General features: G+C 42.4%; 1 protein-coding gene across 1 annotated transcript in view; it reads left to right on the plus strand.

Moving 5' to 3' along the window:
- The first annotated feature begins 6,131 nt into the window (after nucleotides 1–6,131).
- The window catches only part of LOC116870339 (chloride intracellular channel protein 5-like), a 31,582-nt gene continuing 17,635 nt past the window's right edge, over nucleotides 6,132–20,078 (plus strand). The window contains exon 1 of the mRNA XM_032861946.1: nucleotides 6,132–6,765. Coding sequence (XP_032717837.1) covers nucleotides 6,253–6,765 — 513 coding nt within the window. The 5' untranslated portion in view covers nucleotides 6,132–6,252. The remainder of the gene's footprint in view (nucleotides 6,766–20,078) is intronic.

Consider the following 20,078-nt stretch of genomic DNA (forward strand, 5'->3'; position numbering starts at 1 on the left):
CTGAGATTCATCCATTTTGTTGTCTGTATCAGTGATTCATGCTTTTGGTATCGCTGAGTAATATTCATTATAGAAATACACCACAGTTTATCCATTCTTCTCTTTCTAGAAGTTTCTAGTGTTTTGGCTTATGAATCCATTTTCCCTAAGCATTCTCATACAAGCCTGTTATGATGATTACCACATTAATTTTTTTTCTTGGATACATTTCTAAGATTTGCTGGAATTTCTGAGCCATAGAGTATGTGTATACATGTATATTTAATTTTTGTAATAAACTGCCAAACAATTTCACAAAGTGGTTGTACCATTTTATACTCTCACCATCAGTGTATGGGAATTCTGGTTGTTCCATATCCTCACTGACACTTGGTATTGTTAGTCTTTTTAATTTTAGCTGTTCTAGTGGTATGAAATGATCTCATTGAAGTGCATTTCCCTCAGAGCTAATAACGTTGATCTCTAATGATTTTATGTGACATTCATATGTTATTTTCTGGTGAAATTTCAATTCAAGTTTTTGATCATTTTTAAAGATAGAAATTGCAATGTAATCTATTTAGCCTAAATGCACTGCAATAGCATTAAATGTTTCTAGAACAACTACTCAAACTAAAGGCAAAGATTGTCAGAGTGAATAAAAATGTAACTATCTCATGCTTATGTATAAGGACACACAAACATTGAAAGTAAAAACCTGAGAAAATAAATCTATAAACACTAACCAAAAGAAAACTGATATCAAAAAAAGAAAAAAATATTACTAGAGATAAAGAGTGGCATTTTTTATTGAAGAAACAGTCCATGACCAAGATGATACAATATGAATAAATCGATACAATACAATAAAATACAAATTAAATCCTTTTGACCCAGATGATCATAAAAATAAAACATGTAAAATCTTGTGGGATGCAGAAAAAGCTGTATTTAGAGGAGAATTAACGGGCTTAAATGCGTGTACTAGGAAAGAAAAAAAGCTGAATACCAGTTTATCCGTCACAATTATCTTAGGGTAGAAATAGCCAAGTAAAACCAAAGAGAGGAAAAGATAGAAAATAATAAAGACAGGAGCAGAAATTAATGAAAGTGCAAAGAAATGCACAATAGAGACTATTAATAGAGCCAAGTGTTTTCTAAAAAAATAATGTTAGTAAGTTCTTATGAGACTGAGCAATATAAAAAGAAAAGGCACAATTTCCTGATATTAGGCTTAGAAGGGCAAGTATTGTCTTAGATCATGTAAATACCACATGAACATAATACGAGGACATTATCTTAACTGATTCCTTGCATAGACTTTGCTAGTTGAAGAGATTATGCTTCTTTTCTTTTCTTTCTTTCTTTTTTTTTTTTTTGTTTAAGATTTCATTTATTTATTTGACAGAGGGAAAGACAGCAGGAGAGGGACACAAGCAGAGGGGAGTAGGAAAGGGAGAAGGAAGCTCCTTGAGGAGCAGGGAGCCCAACATGGGGCTGGATCCCAGGATCCTGGGATCATGACCTGAGCTGAAGGTAGATGCTTAACCGACTGAGCCACCCAGGCACCTGATTATGCTTATTTTCTTAAAGAGGTATTCAAGTCAATTTGGCAGTTTTTTTGTAATAAAATAATACATTGGCATTTTACTTGCTAATCTGATGTTTTTTCAGTTTAGTTAGAGTGACCCAGTTCTACAGCTTGAAAAACGCTTTGCAAACCAACCTAGTTGGGTCTTTGCATAAGTAAAGCAGAGGACCAGACATTGACCCCAAATTATTCCAGATGATGAGCAGTCCTGCCATTGGCCCAGTTGGATCCTTTCTCTTGAATTTTAATGTGTAAATTTTTTCTGTTGCATGTGCACATAAGATCATGTCTTATGTGGGGCGCCCGGGTGGCTCAGTGGGTTAAAGCCTCTGCCTTTGGCCTGGGTCATGATCCCAGGGTCCTGGGATCGAGCCCCATGCGGGGCTCTCTGCTCAGCAGGGAGCCTGCTTCCCTTCCTCTCTCTCTGCCTGCCTCTCTGCCTACTTGTGATCTCTGTCAAATAAATAAAATCTTTAAAAAAAAATCATGTCTTATGTATATTTATATCCTGCACATAGCAGACTGAGTAGAATTTTGCCCAGTAGAGGCAACATAGGAGGAAAACTATGGGGACAGGAAATAGCACGGTGTGTTCAGGGAAGAGCAACTTATCTGGCTGCAGAATAAAAGATTTGGGGGAGGAACACCTGTGTGGCTCAGTCAATTAAGTGTTTGCCTTCAGCTCAGCTCATGATCCCAGGGTCCTGGGATCAAGCCCTGTGTCAGGCTCCCTGCTCAGCCGGAAGTCTGGTTCTCCCTCTCCCTCTGCCCTCTGCCTGCTGCTTGTGCACACGCTCTCTCTCAAATAAATAAATAAAAATCTTAAAAAAAGGAAAAACAAGATTTGGGGGAATTCTGAGGGGAGAAGCTAGCAGGATAGATGGACTTGATTCTGGTTGTGAAAGATCTTGAAAGAGATATCTTTCTGTAAATGCTTGGGACTCACCAAAGATTTCCAAACATGGGAGTGACATAAGCAAACTGGTATTTCAGAAAGTATGCAAGCTCATTCTTAGAGCTTCTCAAACAAATGAATGTTATGTGTTATATTCTCTTTCCTAGGTTGTAAGTAACATATATATATGAAGTCCTCAAAATATTTTTGACTGATTAATTGATCGATAGACTCTCTTTTATGAGTTAACATGCCAACTTGCTTATACAAACTGCTGTGGAAGACCCAGATGTTAGTTCTCTTCCTATAAGAGTTTAAATACAGTGAGGAGGTAATATTTATACACATAATACAGAAAGAAAGATGGACCAGGAGTAAAAGAACATGAATTCTAGATCCATCTCCTCCATTTTAGTTGTTTATAAAACACATAGTAGGGGCGCCTGGGTGGCTCTGTTGGTTAAGCGTGTGCCTTCAGCTCAGGTCCTAATCTCGGGGTCCTGGGATCGAGCGCCACATTGGGCTCACTGCTCAGCAGGGAGCCTGCTTCTCCCTCTCCCTCTCCTGCTCCCCCTGCTTGTGCTCTCTCTCTGTCAAATAAATAAATAAAATCTTTAAAAAACCCAAATATTCAGTAAGCATCAATGATGTGTCAGATATCTGCTGAATTTTAGATATATGCTGATCAGCTAAATAATCATGGGCTTTGTTCTCATGGAGCTTCTGTGTTCTGTGGAAGATAAAGATATCAAACAATCACCAAAGTTTATTCAACAAATATATATTGAGTATATATAGGGGCTTGAGGTAATGATGAAAAAGCAGACAGAGAGGGCACCTGGGTGGCTCAGTGGGTTAAGCCTCTCTCTCTCTGCCTGCCTCTCTGCCTGCTTGTGCTCTCTCTGTCAAATAAATAAATAAATAAAATATTAAAAAAAAATGCAGACAGAGATCTGTGACCACAGAGGGTTTACATTCTAGTGGGAGAAGACAGAAAATAAGCTCTAGACAAAAATAAGGTAAGGTATCACATCTTATTAGATGACAGGTATTATGGAAAAAAGAAATTAAAAGTCAGGTAAAGATTTTTAGTAATGGAGAGGGGTTGCAGGTAAGAGTTTGGAAGAGGTTGACATTTGAAACAGGACAGAGTGGCAAGAGGATGTATAAGCAAGGACTTAGAAGAGTTTGGGAAATTGACAGTGTAGATATACAGGGGAAATGATTTCTGGCCAAGGAAACAGCCAATGTAAAGATCCTAACACAGAGAGCATTCTGGAATGTTCCTGGCATAGCAATGAAGCCAGATCATCTGAAAAACAATAAGCCGAGGCGGGGGTGGAGGGTGGAGTGGGGTGGGGTGGAAAGCAGGTATATCAGAAAGGTGGTGCCGATTTTGCAGGATCTTGTGGGTCATTGCAAGGATTTTGACTTTATGGAGAGAAATGGAGACCCATTATAGGAGTTTGAGCAGAGCTGACTGACATTTTAACAGGATGACTGGCTTCATATTACAACCTGTGGCCAAAATGTGATAGGTGTGCCCAGAGGTAGGAAATAGGAGGACCAAATTTATAAAATATCTGTGTGATATTAACCTAAGCTTAACCAGCTTCCATGGCTAACTGGGTCATCGTGTTGAGGACCCAGTAGCATGCTGCATACATACGCCCACATTATAGAATATTATTCCTTGGTAATAATGCAGAATGGTGTGGAATCCAGTCCCAGAAATACTTCAGCAGCAAAAGCATGCATTCTCAAAAGGAACAAGACCACCCCCAAAGGGGTAGACATTGGTCCTTAGGGAGCCAACAGCTTATTCTTTTCCTGTATATAAAGCACAGATATACATACAGTACACAAACAGATATGTAGTATATCAGCAATATTTTCATTTTTGGGAGAAAATATCTGGAAAGGATTCTTTGGGGATGGGGTGAGAGGGGAGGCTTGTGTGATCAAGAATATAGGTTGGAAAACACTGAATTCAGGAGGGAGTGAGATCACCGAGCCGGATGTTAGGAAACCATCTCTGAAATCAGCTGTATCACTAACTCTCTGTGTGAACTTGCACCTTCACCTCCCTGTTCTAGGTTTCACGCTTTTTCCCCAATGTGAGGTGAATGTTAGACTAAATGGTATTCTAGGTTTTCTCTGGCACTAAAATTATGAAGGGGATTTGAGCTGGGGCTCCACTGAGTTGTATAAGCCTATGGTCTTGTACCAGGGATTTGGACCCGTCAGACCTCACTTTTCAATAAAAGATAAAGGGTTAATATCAAAAGCCTTTAAAGTGTGTCTCTAGCATCCTTGCTCTTATCTATTCTTTGAACCCTCCCCAAAGCTAGAATTCTAGAAATTCTTCTCTAGTTTGCTCCAGGCAATTCCTGGATACAATGCTGGAGCGAAGGGTACAAGGGAGTGTTGTTAATAAAATGTTCATCTAATGTTTTGTCCAGAGTTGCATTGCTTCTTAGATTTTCACATGGTTGCTAGACATTAAAGTGCCTTCATAATCTATCTGGGTTGTCACTTTAAAAGAACCATGTGCATGGTGTGAAGAAGGGAAACGGGAACTAGCAGAATAGAGTACCCCATTAAAAACAAAGAGCCTGGGGCACCTAGGTGGCTCAGTGGGTTAAGCCCCTGCCTTCAGCTCAGGTCATGATCTCGGGGTCCTGGGATCGAGCCCCGCGTCGGGCTCTCTGCTCGGCGGGGAGCCTGCTTCCCCCTGCCTCTCTGTCTACTTGTGATCCTGGCTGTCAAATAAATAAATAAAATCTTAAAAAAAAATCCCAAAGAGCCTGTCTATTTGTGGCATCTGTAGGTGACATCAAATAGGCAGTAGCTCCTTCCTGCTTATCCCAGACGTGGGCCAATTGCACTAAGAAAATCTTGAATAGTTTATTTTGTGCCCTTTAGGGTTTAGTTTTTCTTCCCAGCCTTCCAAATATGTTTAGAAGTCTTTTGACAGCAGAGAATGTATCTTCTATCACATATGATTAGTGCTCAGTGAGGTGCTGTCCCTGACAGAATGTTGGCAAAGGTCTGTTGACTGTAATGATCACATGGATTTAAACAGGAAAATAAAACCCAAAGCCATAAATCTTTGAGTTCTTTATTTTGGGTGGTCTGTACTGATGCGACTATAGACAATGCGTTTATCTCCTTTTCCTTCTGCCGTTTAATCACCTAGTGGTGTTTCCAGATAAGAAATGCAAATGGAATTTATTACCTAACTGGATCGTGTATAACTCACGTATCCTAGGGTATGGATGCTTGCAGAATTGTTTCGTGTCATGAATTCAGCTGCTAATGGATGAGTTACCATTGTGGAGAACTGCTCTCCCCTCAGCTGCAGAGACTTTTTGAATGTTGTCAATATTTGGAGGCAACTGGAAAAGGGAGCCCTCTTGAGTGACAAATGGCTAAATATTCAGAATTTCCATGTGGGCTGGTAAGATAACTCAAACCCCCTTGCTAAACCGGGGAATCTCAGAGTTCCTGGCAGTGAGGAAACCTCCAGAGCCTGCTTGAAAGTATCCTTAGGAGTGAAGGAGTTAACTGAGGGTGGCAGCTTTATCTTGCGTCCAATGGACTTGTGGTTTGCTGGTGAAAGTCTCTGGTAAATGATTGTTAGAGACGTCTCATGGGTAGCTGTTGCTAGTCACTGTGTTTCAAAAGCCTGTTGATTCCTGTGCAAGGTGGTACAGCACCCTCTCTCCCTTTCTTCATTCCTGATTCATTCAGGTCCTCCTGCAAAAGATCTACCAGATCCACGAACATGAACGACGAAGAAAATAACACCGTCTATGACACAGTCCAAAAGGAAGGGCTGCATGAGCTTTCAGACCAGCCAGAAGAGGATGAAGTTCCTCTTTATGATAACATCCACGGAGGCCTGCCAGAAAGCAAAGCCTATGCCACTGATCTGGAAACCCATGAATATGACTCTGTTTATGTGACTGGAGGTGAGGAGAAGGGCTTGACCTCTTCCCAGCCAGAAGCAGCTGGATACCTCCTGCCTGATGAGGATCTTGCCCAGGATCTTCACCCAAAGGAACAGCAGGAAGACCAGGGCATCTCAATGGAAGAGTTACACTCACCCACCCAAGACCAGGAGCCTGGCCCGGAGACATCCCAGAAGGATGGAGACAGGAAGACGGGACCCTGGCTTTCCCCCCAAAACTTCACCATCCAGCAGAGCAGGGCCTTCTTCACCAGCAATTCTGCTGCTGATAGCTTGGAAGCAAACAACCCAGCTTCCACACACCCTGAGATCAGCCTGTTTGTGAAGGTAAGGGCTGTCTCTGATAGGTACCCTTGCATGGATGGATGGACTAATTGGGGTCTTCTTTTGCTCCAAGTGTCCAGGAAGAGATGCAGGATGTCCTGGTCTTTTGATCTCAAGACATATTCAAGAGTAGGGCTGGTTAAATGAGTCAATTCCAGAGTTCCCTCAGGGATGCTCCAAAGTATAAGAATTGGAGAGTGCATTTAAATTGTGTGTCTCAGTCATTGACTTTATAGACTACAGGCAAAGCATGTTTTTTAGAGTTCACTTCCAAGTGAGCAGAAAATGGAGCTCAAATCCTTACCTATGTGACAGACATTGAGTATATTTTCCCGACTGGTTAGATTTCTTTTGTCAACTCAGTTCGCAAAAATGAAACCAAGTCTTGCGAGAGGAAATCGAATCCACAGTCAGCCAGGCACCGGGGTTTCCTTCTTAGTATTTCTAAGGTCACAGACACTTCAGATATATGGTCAATAAACTTTACCTCTGTCGCTGAGCCTGCCCTTTCAGCATCAATATAACGAAAATATCTGATGAATCATGAAATGATTTCAGTGGTAAGAGTATTAAGACGCTAATAGCCAGTGTTAACGTTTAATGCTTAGATAGATAGATTCTCAGAACTTAGATACTCAGAACTTTAATGATTATGATGTAGAAAGAACCTTGGTAATCTTTGTTTTAGACTGATATTGTGGTAAAGACCATTTATTACAATGTTATCAAAACATAAAAAAAGCATTCCAGGGCTATCTTTATGAATCATCTTTATGATTCATAAATCATGATTTATAAATCAAAGATGATTCATCTTTATGAATCATGAGGGAAGAACATTCTTCCCCAACATCCACTCCCTGACAATATTCATATTTACACTTTTCTTAGTATGAAGACCACATATTGATAAATACTTTGTTTTAACCCACAAAACCCTCAGTTCACACTTACTTGTCCCCTTTGTGGTTTCTAATAACTCCAGTAAAATAGACTTTATTTGCTCATTGAGGATATTATTATTTTTTGACTTTGTATTTTTCCCTAGTTGTTTTGTGTGTAAATTGCATCTCCTTTATTCTACCACAAGGTTTTTAAAGAGCAACTAGCGGGAGTATCTGGCTCATACTTAGGGACCCCTCAAAACTTGCCTGGTATTATGTTATTGGTGGGGTGGGAGGGGTGTGAGAGATGAGGAGGGAACTTACTGTCAAGAAATCAGCAGTGTGGTACAGGAGACAGATTTGCACGTGGTTAATTTCAGTGAACGAGAGGCTCAGCTGAGCGCAGCGGGTATTCCTGGGAAGGAGTAATCAAGTGTGTGGGAAGGAATCAGGAGAGGCTCCACTGAGGAGGTGACTGATGTTCAAACAGGTGCATACAAGCAGCCTCCCAGCTTCCAAATCCACATCACTGTTATGTTAGTTAAAAACAACAACAACAAAAAAAACCCCCACAAAACCCTGCACTTAGTGAGGACTAGTGGTGTATTTTTCTCGGGACAGAATCATCCATGCAGCTTTATGTAGCCGACAAGGTGGATCGTGGTCACTGGCGACACCCATTAAGACATTTGTAAATTTGGCGGAGTGTTGATTTCCCCAGAAGTTAGCCTGCCAAGGGTGCCAAAGCAACGGAAGTAGGAGAAAACAGAAGTATTGGCATCTCCCGCTGGTATTGGCAATAGGAAAAACTGTTTGAAGGAAATGTGTGGTCCTATGTTAATTAAGATCTGTAGTTCCCGAAAGCAAATATTGGCTTTAACGAACTCTTTAGGTTTACATTCTTTTTTTTTTTTTTAAGATTTTATTTATTTATTTGACAGACAGAGATCACAAGGAGGCAGAGAGGCAGGCAGAGAGAGAAGGGGAAGCAGGCTCCCCGCCAAGCAGTGGGTTGGATCAATGCTGGGCTCGATCCCAGGACCCTGGTCTTAACCCACTGAGCCACCCAGGTGCCCCGGTTTACATTCTTTTTAATGTAATTGTTAAGTAAGACGCCTCAGCTCCTATGTGGGCACTATTTTTTTAAAGATCTTTAGCAGTGCTCAGTAAGAAGAGCGACACTCCCCATCCCTGCTTCCCCATCCGGCACCAACCCCACCGCCGCTCTTTATTCAGTGTTGAATGGAAAATAAACGCAAAGGCAGAGCCTTCAGGGGGCTTCTCTCCTTACTTAGGAGTGGAGGGTCTAAGTGTCACCTGCTCAGGCTCCTCCCTACCCCCAGCTCTGGGGTGTGGGAACAGCAGAATGCTGGAAGTCTCCTGGGGTCATTCTTCCCCTGAGCCATTGCGGTGCGGACCACTTGGGCTGCGTCATAACATACTCACTTGCATGCATTTTCAGCTGTTCTAGACAAGCCAGGAAAAATGTCATGCGGGTTTGTCACTGTGTGTTCAACGAACATTTTACTGAGGCTCAGGCATTTCAGGGTGTCAGGCAATGTCATAATTAAAATATAGCAGTTATTTATTCATTCAATGTATTGTTATTATGTCAGGCCCTGGGTTTATAACAAAGTCCTGGGTCCCCTGCACTTTGCACTGTAGTGGGAAAAACTGGTGGACAATAAGCAGATACAACATATGCCTTGTGGTGATGGGCTTTAAAGAAACATGAAACAGAGTAACGGGTGTGGACGTGTCCTACTGTCCTATGTAACAGATGACCACACAACTCAGTGGCTTGAAACAACACAACAAATTCATGCTCTTGTACTGCTGGGCATCGGAATCTGAACTAAGTCTTATGGAGCTAAAATCAAGGTGTGTGCAGGGCTGTGTTCTTTCTGGAGGCTCAGGGGGCAATCTGTTTTCTTCCCTCTTCCAATTTCTAGAAGCTGTCTTCATTCCTGGTTCCTGGCCGATGTCCTATCTCCATGGCACTCCCTGCTTCTCTCCTCACTGTGCCTTCTTCTAATCTGACTCCTCTTATGTCCCTCTTATAAAAAGACTTGTGATTAGTTCAGGTCCCCCAGGATAATACAGGATAATCTCCATTTGAAGATCCTTAATTCAATCACATCTGCTAAGTCCCTATTGCCACCGAAAGCAACACGCATGGGTTCTTGCAATTAGGACGTGGACATGCTTGGGAGCCATTCTTCAGCTTCCCACAGCGGGACAGAGTGACAGTGAGGAGGGGAGTGAGGGGGCAGTGTGGCTGGAGTGGGGGGGAGCAAGGGTGGTAAGGTGGCAGCAGGTGAGGCCAGAGAGGTGGAGGTAGGCACAGAGCACGTGGAGGAAGCTCTTTCCCTTTTACTTGGACTGACATGAGAGACATCAGAGGTTTTTTTTGTTTTTTGTTTGTTTGCTTTTTAAGATTCCTTTATATATTTTAGAAGGAGAGAGAGATAGAGCATGGGGGGGAGGGCAAGAGAGGATCTCAAGCAGACTCTGCACTGAGTGCAGAGCCCGACTGAGGGCTCGAACCCACGACCCTGAGACCATGACCAGGGCTGAAATCAAGAGTAAGCCGCTCAACTGGCTGAGCCACCCAGGCGTCCCCTGGCTGCCTTTATGAATGCAGACTGCAAAAGAGAAAGAATAGAAGCAGAGAGGACAGTTTGGAGGCAGTTAAAAAACTAGGCAAGAGACGATGGTGGATTGGCCAATGGTGACCACAGTGGAAGTAGAGCGGAGTAGGACTGCAATGGCTTTGAAGAGTGAGCCCAAAGCTTCTGCTGGTGTGATGTATAAAGAAAGAGAGGAGCCAGGGTTGTCTCTAGGGGTTTTGACCAGCGCTACTGAGTGAATGGAGATGTTATTCCCATTTCACCTATGACGTCTTCTCCAGGAATATATGCGCAAGAAAATGTGCTCATACAGTCACTCATACACGGTCTTTCCTCCCTCCCTCCTCCCTCCCTCCTTCTCACCTTTCCTCCATCCTTCTTGCCATCTGCCCATCTATCCATCCATCCATCCATTCATCATTTACAACTTACTAACTACATGCCAGGTACTGGATAAGAGACAAACACACCATATCTTAATGCCAACTGTCCTGTAGGGGATGACAGAGAAACACAATTCTTGAAGATAATAAAAGGAAAGAAAGAATTGCTTCTTGGTCATTTCACTGAGATCCAGTGTAAAAAAGGTACCTAGTGAGAGTTGTAGTCCATATTATAGATAGCCAAGAGGGGTGGTTGGTTCAGAATTTGCCACAAAGGAGTGTGCAAATTGTCTTTATGCGTTCTGCTAAAACGGAGGGACCTGCAGACATAATTGTGTTTGTATGTGTATGTATAAGAGACAGAGAGAGAGGAGAGAGAGGGAGAAAGCGGAAAGAGACAGAGACAAAGTAGGAGAAAGAGAAAGGGAGGAAAAGAGAGAGATTTCTGGCATTTTGTTTAATGCAAAGAAAAAGTATTCTGATGATGGTTGTTATAAAGAAAAATGGTACAAATGAACACCACCATCCTGCACGTAATTGATGCCACTGATTATGGCAGGCGGTATATGTCATAGAGCAGGTTCTGGAAATCTGCATGGTTTGAAATGTGGCTGAGCCAATTAATTTCTGTTAAATTGTTAAGCTTCTCTGAGCCTCAATTTTCTCTTTGGTAAAATGGGTTTTATAATAGTAAGCTCCTCATAGGATTGCTATGAAGATTAAATAAGATGATCCATATAATTGCTTGGTATAGTATCTGACATACAATAAGTGCTCAATATTTGTGAGCTTAAGCTATTATTTATTGTGATGAACCTGAACCATCCACAAAATAATAATATTTATTTTAAGCACTGTGCCTTATAGTTAGTAGACATTTCATGAATGTACCATTAGCTGATCCTAACACGGACAGTGAAATATTGCGGAAAAAGCACTGGTCGGGATATTCAAATACAACTTTGTCAATAATTTGCTATCAAACATTGATAGCATGGATCCACATTCCCTCATTTGATTTCAGGGTATATGGCTCCAGCTCTTTACAAGGGTGCACACATATGCTACCACATATTACCCACTCTGGGATACCACTTGACAATGATTATTATCTCCAGATTTGGGTGTGGTTGGAAGGACCAACATGAGACCAGCATGCTTTGCCTTTCAGTTCATGTGTAGCCCGTTCCTTGGAAAGCACCTGCAGAGTCTGTCTCTGCTGAGGAACTCATAGATCCCAATCCAGGGTTGCACACGTTGTGCACTGAACACATTTAGGAGGCACTGTTAGCTATGTAAATGGTACCCTCTGAAGTCAGGCAACACAATAGCCCTTGTTAATGTTTCTTAGACTTGTAGCCTGGAAACTTGGTTCTAAAGGAGCGACTCCCTACAATTTGGTTCAGCATAGCAGAAAGTGTCACAGAATTATTAGTAATTGTTGTTATTGTTATAGCACAGGAAGCTGGTGCTGTCTCAGGTGTCATGGTATCCAAAGTAGGGGATTCAACATAATTCATGAGATATTAGAATATTAGAATCCGTATATAGAATAGTAAGCAATATTTCTATTTAATTTTGTCTAGTCCTCTTACATGTTAATTTTTAGCTATTTAGTAATGTGCACAGTGAGTTCTTCCAGTTGTACATCAGTATAATTTGTAAATGAATGAATAAGCCTAAGTTGTGGATAAATGTTGAAATTTTGTATTGATAGCGATGTTCAGTTTTAAAAATCTTATGGGCGTATAAGGCATCCCTTTCTCTTCTGCCAGCATCTGAGGGCCTGGGAATCTTTACTTGGCCAAGCTCTGGTGCGAACAAGTCCCCTCACCTTCCATATCCTTCCTGGAAGTTTTCTAAAGCTGAGGTTTGTTTGGAGGCAAATAAAAATTCATAATTGCAGGTGAGAAACTGTAAAATCCCACTGAGAAGAGAGGGAAATGCAGCTGGATTGGGATGTTCGTGTGCGGCTCAGTTGAGGAGTCAAGGAGGACATTGCAGGCACTGGGTTCAGCATAAGCAAAGGCACAGCAGATATGAATGTGTGTATAACTCCATCTGATTGGCTGGAGTGGAGAGTAGGCATGCACAGTTTCAGAGGAGATGACAAGGTTGATGACCTAGCAATGCAGTTTGCCTGGCAAACTGGAGGGCTTGGATATTATCCTGAAGGCAACCGAGAGTGGTATTGGGAGCAAAGCCATGTTTAGGATGATGGAGAAGCAAATTAGATAGCATTTCCGCATGCTGCGTGGATCAGGACCCAATAGATATGTAGCAAGCTTCATTTCTTTTTGTTTGTTTTTGTTTTGTTTTGTTTTTGTAAGCTTCACTTCTAAAATTAGTTCAAGCACTTAGATATAAATTCATTGTGTGAAATGACCACCTAGAGGTTTTTTTTGGTAATTTATTCATTCAACTATCTGGATATGTCCAACTATTTAGATACTTGGCTACATAGAGGCAAATTTCTGGAAAACACTAGCCAGTGTGATGCTAATTTATATTTTAGCTATATGTATATCTAGTTTTGTTATATTTGGGATGGAGAATATATGGATTCAGCACCAAGTTTTTATTGATATCATTTTAGGATAGTTTCTAATTTAAAAAAATGTGTTTCTATGGTCTGTCTTAGCTTTGCTGGGCTAATTAGAAGTTGTAGCTATCACGTAGATGTCTAGAAATGTCTGGAGCCCTGCAAGGGTCTTCCTATTCCATGATCCCTGGTGTCACTAAAAAAGCATGCCAAATGTGTCCTTGGAAGCACTGTGAGAAGAGACAAGTCTGACCCTGTTGCATGAGCCCAATCATGCTTTCATGGAACAAATGAAGCTTATATTAAATAGAGCAATGAGCAGGTTTGAACAAAGATGTCTATTCTTCTCATAACTTTCTTCTTCATTAGGGTGCTGGGAATACAATCAAACCCCAATTTTAGTCAAAATCATTTCCTGTGTCCCCATATGAATGAGTTGGCTTTGTGAACCAATGCCATTGATCAAAGAGGTCACAGAATTCTAGTGCTATGATAAGAAAATTAAAAACCAGAAGAGTCCACAAACTTGCCCCATGGCTGCCTGCAAATTAGTAGCAGGCTGGGGCTCGGGCTTCTAAATCCAGGGCACTTTCCTTTATATTGGCATTCCTAGCCTGGGATGCTGGATGTTCATGGATATGCTTTGGGAGGTTTTGGAACATTCTAAAAGACTATGCATTTATTTATTTATTTATTTATTTATTTATTTATTTATTTATTTAGTGGAGGATGATCTCATGACGCCTCAAGGTTATTTGTCATTATGATGCATTCCATTTACCCTACCTAGGTATTCATGCCTTGTATGTCCGTGTGGGAGGGAGTAGAATGTGTGATGAATGGCCCAATTCATTCCTTTTTTTCTTTCCTTTGGGGCCAGCTGCTTGCTCTAAGCCTTTTAGTATCTGACAAAAGCTTGTGGAGAAACCCTCCCAAAAGGGTAATGAAGGAGCAGGACCTGAATCATCATGGGGATTATGTCAGCTCTGAAAATGAAGGCGAGGTGGTATTCTGACATAAATACCCATACTAGGATCCACCTGTTTTCTAGGGGAAATTTTGGACATTTTCCTGCAAGGACTGCAAGCTCTATGTCCATGTACCCACAACTACCTTGGTGGGCAATATTGTCACTTATACAAACTAACCTTTTGAGTAACATAGATTTCTACCTTTTCACTTCCCCATAGTCTAGTCAATTTCATTCCCTGAATGTTCTCTTCTCTCCTCTTGGCCACCACTGGCCACTGTCATCTTGGCCACAGTGACTCAACTGGTCCCTCGGCCTCTGGGCTCAGCTCCTCACCAAGTAGCCCCCACCTAGTCACTAGAATGATCCAGATAAAGAGCACGTCTGACCATGCTCTGTTTCTAGCCGTGCAGCCCTCCCCACTGTTCCCAGGGAAAAGGCCAGAAAGAAGGGAATACATATGAAGGTCTACATGCTCCATCAGCCTTTCAGCCAAGACCTACAGCATTAGCTGTTACTCCCCACTCACTCTTTGCCTCGAAAGTGTTGACTTGTATTTTACTGCATCATTCATGCCTTTTAAAGACTGGGTTTTTGCTCACATTGTCCCTTTCAATGCTATCCCTCCTGGAGACAACCCACTGTCCTAGAAGTCATCTCTTGTAGATGCATTTTCTGGCCCCTCCAATCAGGGCTGGTTGGAGTCTCCTCCATTACTCCAATGTATCTGTTTTCTAGGATTCCCATAGCAAAGTGCTTCAGACTGCATGGCCTAAACAACAGAAATTTATTTTCTCCACCAAGGTGTCAGCAGAGTTAGTTTCTTCCAAGGCCTCTCTCCCTGTCTTATAGATGGTCATTTTCCTCCAGTGTCTTCACATGGTCTTTTCTCTGTGTGTGTCCATGTCCTAATTTCCTCTTATAAGGACAACCAGTCCCATTGGACCAGGGCCCACCTAATGATCTCATTTTAACTTCATTAACTCATTAAAGATCCTATCTCCAAATACAGTCACATTCTGAGGTACTAGGGATTAGGATTAAACATACACACTTTGGGAGAACACGATTCAGCCCATAACACTGAATGCTACAATTACCTCTTTATATCTGTATCTCTCTCTCTAGCTGTGAACTCTTGCCTTTTTTCTATTCTCATATACTTAATCTATGGCTACTTAAATGATGATTGAATGAAGGAAAGGAGGGAGGGAGGGGGCAATGAGCTACCCCCAAGGATGCTCAGGGCAATGCAGCAGCAGGAAGGTTGGTCCCGGGGGACTGCAACAGTGGTGCTCCAAGCCCCCATATTAGTTTCTTAGAGTCACTGTGACAAATGACCATAAACTGGAGGCTTCAAACAATAGGAATTTATTTTCCCACAACACTAGAGGCCAGAAGTCTTCAGTCCAGGTGTTGGCAGAGCCACACTCCTTCTGCCAGCTCTAGGGGAAAGTCCTTCCTTGCTTGTCCCAGCCTCTGGTGGTTCCTGGCATCCCCTGACTTGTGCCTGCATCACTCCAGCCTCTGCTCCATCATCACATGGCCTTCTCTCCTGTGTCTGTCTCTGTTTTCTCCTCTGAAGATTCTATTTATTTATTTGAGAGAGAGAGAGTACGTGAGAGAGAGAGAGAGAGAGCATAAGAGAGAAAGTCTGAGTGTGGGGAGGGGCAGAGGGAAAAATATGTGTGTGTGTGGGGGGTGCTAGATCACAGGACCCCAAGACCATGACCTGAGTCAAAAGCAGAGGCTTAACCAACTGAGCCACTCAGGCGCCCTTTCCTTTCTTCTCCTATAAACACTTGTCAATGGATTTAAGACCCTTCCTAATCCAGGATGATCTCATCTCATCTCTTAATTTAGTTAGAGCCACAAGGTTCTGGCCGGGCCCAGCTTTGGGGAGGGAGGCACTCTTGACTCACTGCAGCCTCTGCAGGTAGGAATTAGTTGAGATGAAGCATGGACATGCGACAGCCAGTCCTGGGGTCCATATTGCCACCAAATGCAAGGGGTTCTGTGAGAAGCCAGTGGACTGTTTGCACTTTCATCTCCTTAGATCCCAGACATTGATGAGAATGCCTGGCACGTTCTTCACATCATTCTGACGCTGGGCAGAAAGCCAGTATTCTGAGTGCTTAATTTGATTTTTTGAGCTCCGAAGGAACATTACAATCACAGGACTTGAGGATTCCCACAGCTGTCAGTGTTCAACAGTACAAGGGACAGCCTGTGTTAACAGTGTCACCATAGCTAATGCAATGTGTCCTTCCTCCTGGGCCTGCCTTTGTGTTTCTGCATCCATATAATTGACCTAACACTGTCTGTCAATAGACACAGAAGCCAAACCAAACACATTAACCAGGAGAAGGTGAGTAGTGTCAACACAGGGGGCGAGAACACCAACTGACCACGAGGGGGCTGCCAATCACAAAATTGGGGGAGGGGACTGGTGTTGGACTAGTGGATGACAGATCCTTTTCTGGGCTCCCATTTTCTTTCTCTCTCTCCCTTTTTTTTTTTTAATTTTAAAAGATTTTATTTATTTGACAGAGAGAGATATCACAAGTAGGCAGGGAGGCAGGCAGAGAGAGAGGGAGAAGCAGGCTCCCCACCAAGCAGAGAGCCTGATGCAATGCTGGATCCCAGGACCCTGAGATCATGATCTGAGCGAAGGCAGAGGCTTTAACCCACTGAGCCACCCAGGCACACCCCTCTCTCTCTCTCTTTTTAAGGTATTATTTATTTATTTCTTTGAGAGAAACAGAGCATAAGTAGTGGGGAGGAGGCAGAGGGAGAGGGAGAAGCACACTCCACACTGGGCAGAGAGCCTGACTCGAGGCTCCATCCCAGGACACTGAGCCTAAGACAGACACGTGGCTGACTGAGCCTCCCAGGCACTCCTGAGCTCTCATTTTCTAAAGAGCAGTTCACCAGACTGTTAGATCCTTGAGGAAGGGACCCTATTTTACTTATCTCTGCAGCACAGTGTCTTGTGGGCTGCTGGACTTGTCATAGGGGCTCTGTAGGTGTTGTTCAGAGTAAAATGAACTCCCAGGTATCCTTCACCCACCTAATGGAGTAAAGACCATCCCTTGGAGCAAATGTGCATATCTGGACACTTAACTTCTCTGCTTTAAGCCCTGTCCCTTGCCAATGTGATCAAGTCCACCCCGAGCATAACCAAGATCCCAGCCCTGCCCCCAACAAGCTAACGGCCTCTCTGGTCCCATCTCCTTCCACATCGTGTCTCACTCGTTATGTCCCCGGAATGCTGAGCTCCCACCAGACCGGCTTTGCCCAGGCTGACTCCTCTGTCTATAGCATTTCCTCCCATCTGTCATCTGACCAACTTCTCCTCATCTTCCCGGACTCAGATACCCTGGGAGGCCATTTCCAAACCTCCAGGTTGTTCTATGTGGTACTCCCTTGGTGTTTACCTCCATCAGAGCATGTGTCACCTAAATTACAATAATCAAGAAAGGCTGCTCCTCCCTAGTCTGAAAGCACTGCAGGGAAAGCTTTCTGGGCCATTTCTTACTCCCCTCTGTGGGTACACCCACTGTTAGCACGGAGCCTGGCCTGTAATCAAGACTCATAAATATTTGTCAAATTGACTGAAACTGAACAGGTTGTGGGAAGAACAGTTAAGTTCTTTTAATTAATTAATTAACTAATTAATTAATTAATTTGACAGACAGAGATCACAAGTAGGCAGAGAGGCAGGCAGAGGGAGAGGGGGGAAATAGGCTCCCCGTTGAGCAGGGAGCCTGATGTGGGGCTCGATCCCAGGACCCTGGGATCATAACCTGAGCCTAAGGCAGAGGCTTTAACCCACTGAGCCGCCCAGACGCCCCCCCACTGTCCTTTTTTTTTTTTTTTTTTAAAGAGTAAACTTATTCGTGTATTTTGGGGAATGTGGTCAGCTTTAACCAAATGCCCTCACGTCCCTGCATCCACTGATATTTGACTTGGAGGGGGGTGGGTGGGTGGGTGCTGAGTCCTGATAAGAAGCCAGCTGCTAGAGGAGGGAAAAGCAAAGAGAAAATTCATACTTACTGAATGTTTACTTTGAACCATGCTCTCTGCTAGGCCACCTGCTCTCCTGGCATTATTTTTGCAGTGAGACTTAGGAGGTAGGTCCCCATCTGGATTCTGACACCGACTAGCTGTGCAACACTGGGGAAGTCACAGGCACTCTCTGGGCCTTAAACTTCTAGCTTGTAAAAAAGACAGTTGTAGGAGACGAACCTGAGAACCTCCACGGATTCTAACGTGCAGGACATGGAACTTCCTTCTACCCTGCAGTAAAATTGTCGCCATCCCACAGGGACCTTCTCTCTTTCACATAAGTTTATACTATTGCCATGCTCTGAAGTATGTATTGAACATACTCTTAGGGAGTCCTGTGATTTTTAAAATAAGGCCAGGAGGAAATGAGGAGTAAAGAAGAGAGATGTTCACACAGAGTAACAGGATTTGGACTCAAATCGTACTGAATAACAGCAGGTTTTGGAACTTCACTGACTTTTTTGCTCCTTTAAGTAGGTTTATTATTTGCATGGCTCAAAATTTCAAAGGTACAAAAGATAGAGTCGCTCCTCCATCAGATCCCCTCAGGTACCCCATTTGCATTTCTGAAGCAATTCATTCTAAAAATTTCACGTATGTTTCCAGAGACATTTTGTGCACATTCTAGAATAGATATGTGTGTTCAATATTTGAAATTCTCTCTTTTATTTTCCCTTTTATTTAATACTTATGACATTACCATATATCCTATTACATTCTTTGCTTCTTTGGGGCAATTTTACGGGGATATAATTTGCATACATCTAGCAATTTTGAGTGTACACTTCAATAAGTTTTGGCAAATGTATACAATTAGTAACAAGCATCACGATCATGATGTAAAACATTTCCATCACCTCAAAAAATTCCCTCCTGTTCATTTGTCATGAATCTCCTCCCAGTCAGCCTCTGACTCCTGGAAACCACTGATCCTCTTTCTATCACTACAGGTTTGCCTTTTTAGAAAGTATGTAAATGGACTTATACTCTGTGTAGTCTTTTGTGTGTGGTTTTTCTCACTTAACATTATGCTTTTGGATTCATTCTTGTTGGTGTATATATCAGCAGTTTGTTCCTTTTTATTACTAAGTAGTATTCCACTGTATGGATATGCCACAATCCATTCATGCATTCACCAGTTGATGGACTCTTGGGTTCCTTCTCAGTTTGGGGCTTTTATAACAAAGGGACTGTAAATGTGCACACATAAACTTTTGTATTGATTATGCTTTCATCTCTCTTGGGCAAATACTTAGGAGTGGAATTCTTGGATCATATGGTCAATGGATATTTCACCTTATTAAAAATTTCCAAATTATTTTCCAACTGACTGCCAGAAATTTGATGAGACTTCTAGTTGGTTTCTTTCCAACACTTGGTATTTTCAATCTTTTAAGTTTTAGGCATATTGGTAAATGTCTAATGGTGTTTCCTTGCAGCTTTAATTTATATTTTTTAAAAATTTTAGTCTTGGTATAGTTAACATACAGGGTTATACTCATGTCAAGGGTACAATACAGTGATTCAACACTTCCATACATTACCCAGTGCTGATCATGACAAGTGCCCTTCTCAGTCCCCATCTCCTGTTTCACCCATCCCCCCACTCACCTCCCTTCTGGTGACCCTTGGTTTGGTTTGTTCTCCATCTATTTCTCGGTCTTTCTTTCCTTCTTTCTTTCTTTTCTTATCCTGTGTTCATTTGTTTTTTCTTAATTTCCACATATGAGTGACTTATCTCGCTTAGCATTGTACTCTCAGGATCCACCCATGTTGTCACCAATGTCTCATTTCTTTTTTTATAACTGAATCATATCCCATCGTATATATCCACCACTT

This window comes from Lontra canadensis, unplaced genomic scaffold (assembly GCF_010015895.1).
Source record: "Lontra canadensis isolate GAN:19392208 unplaced genomic scaffold, GSC_riverotter_1.0 scaffold23, whole genome shotgun sequence".
Lineage (NCBI taxonomy): Eukaryota > Metazoa > Chordata > Mammalia > Carnivora > Mustelidae > Lontra > Lontra canadensis.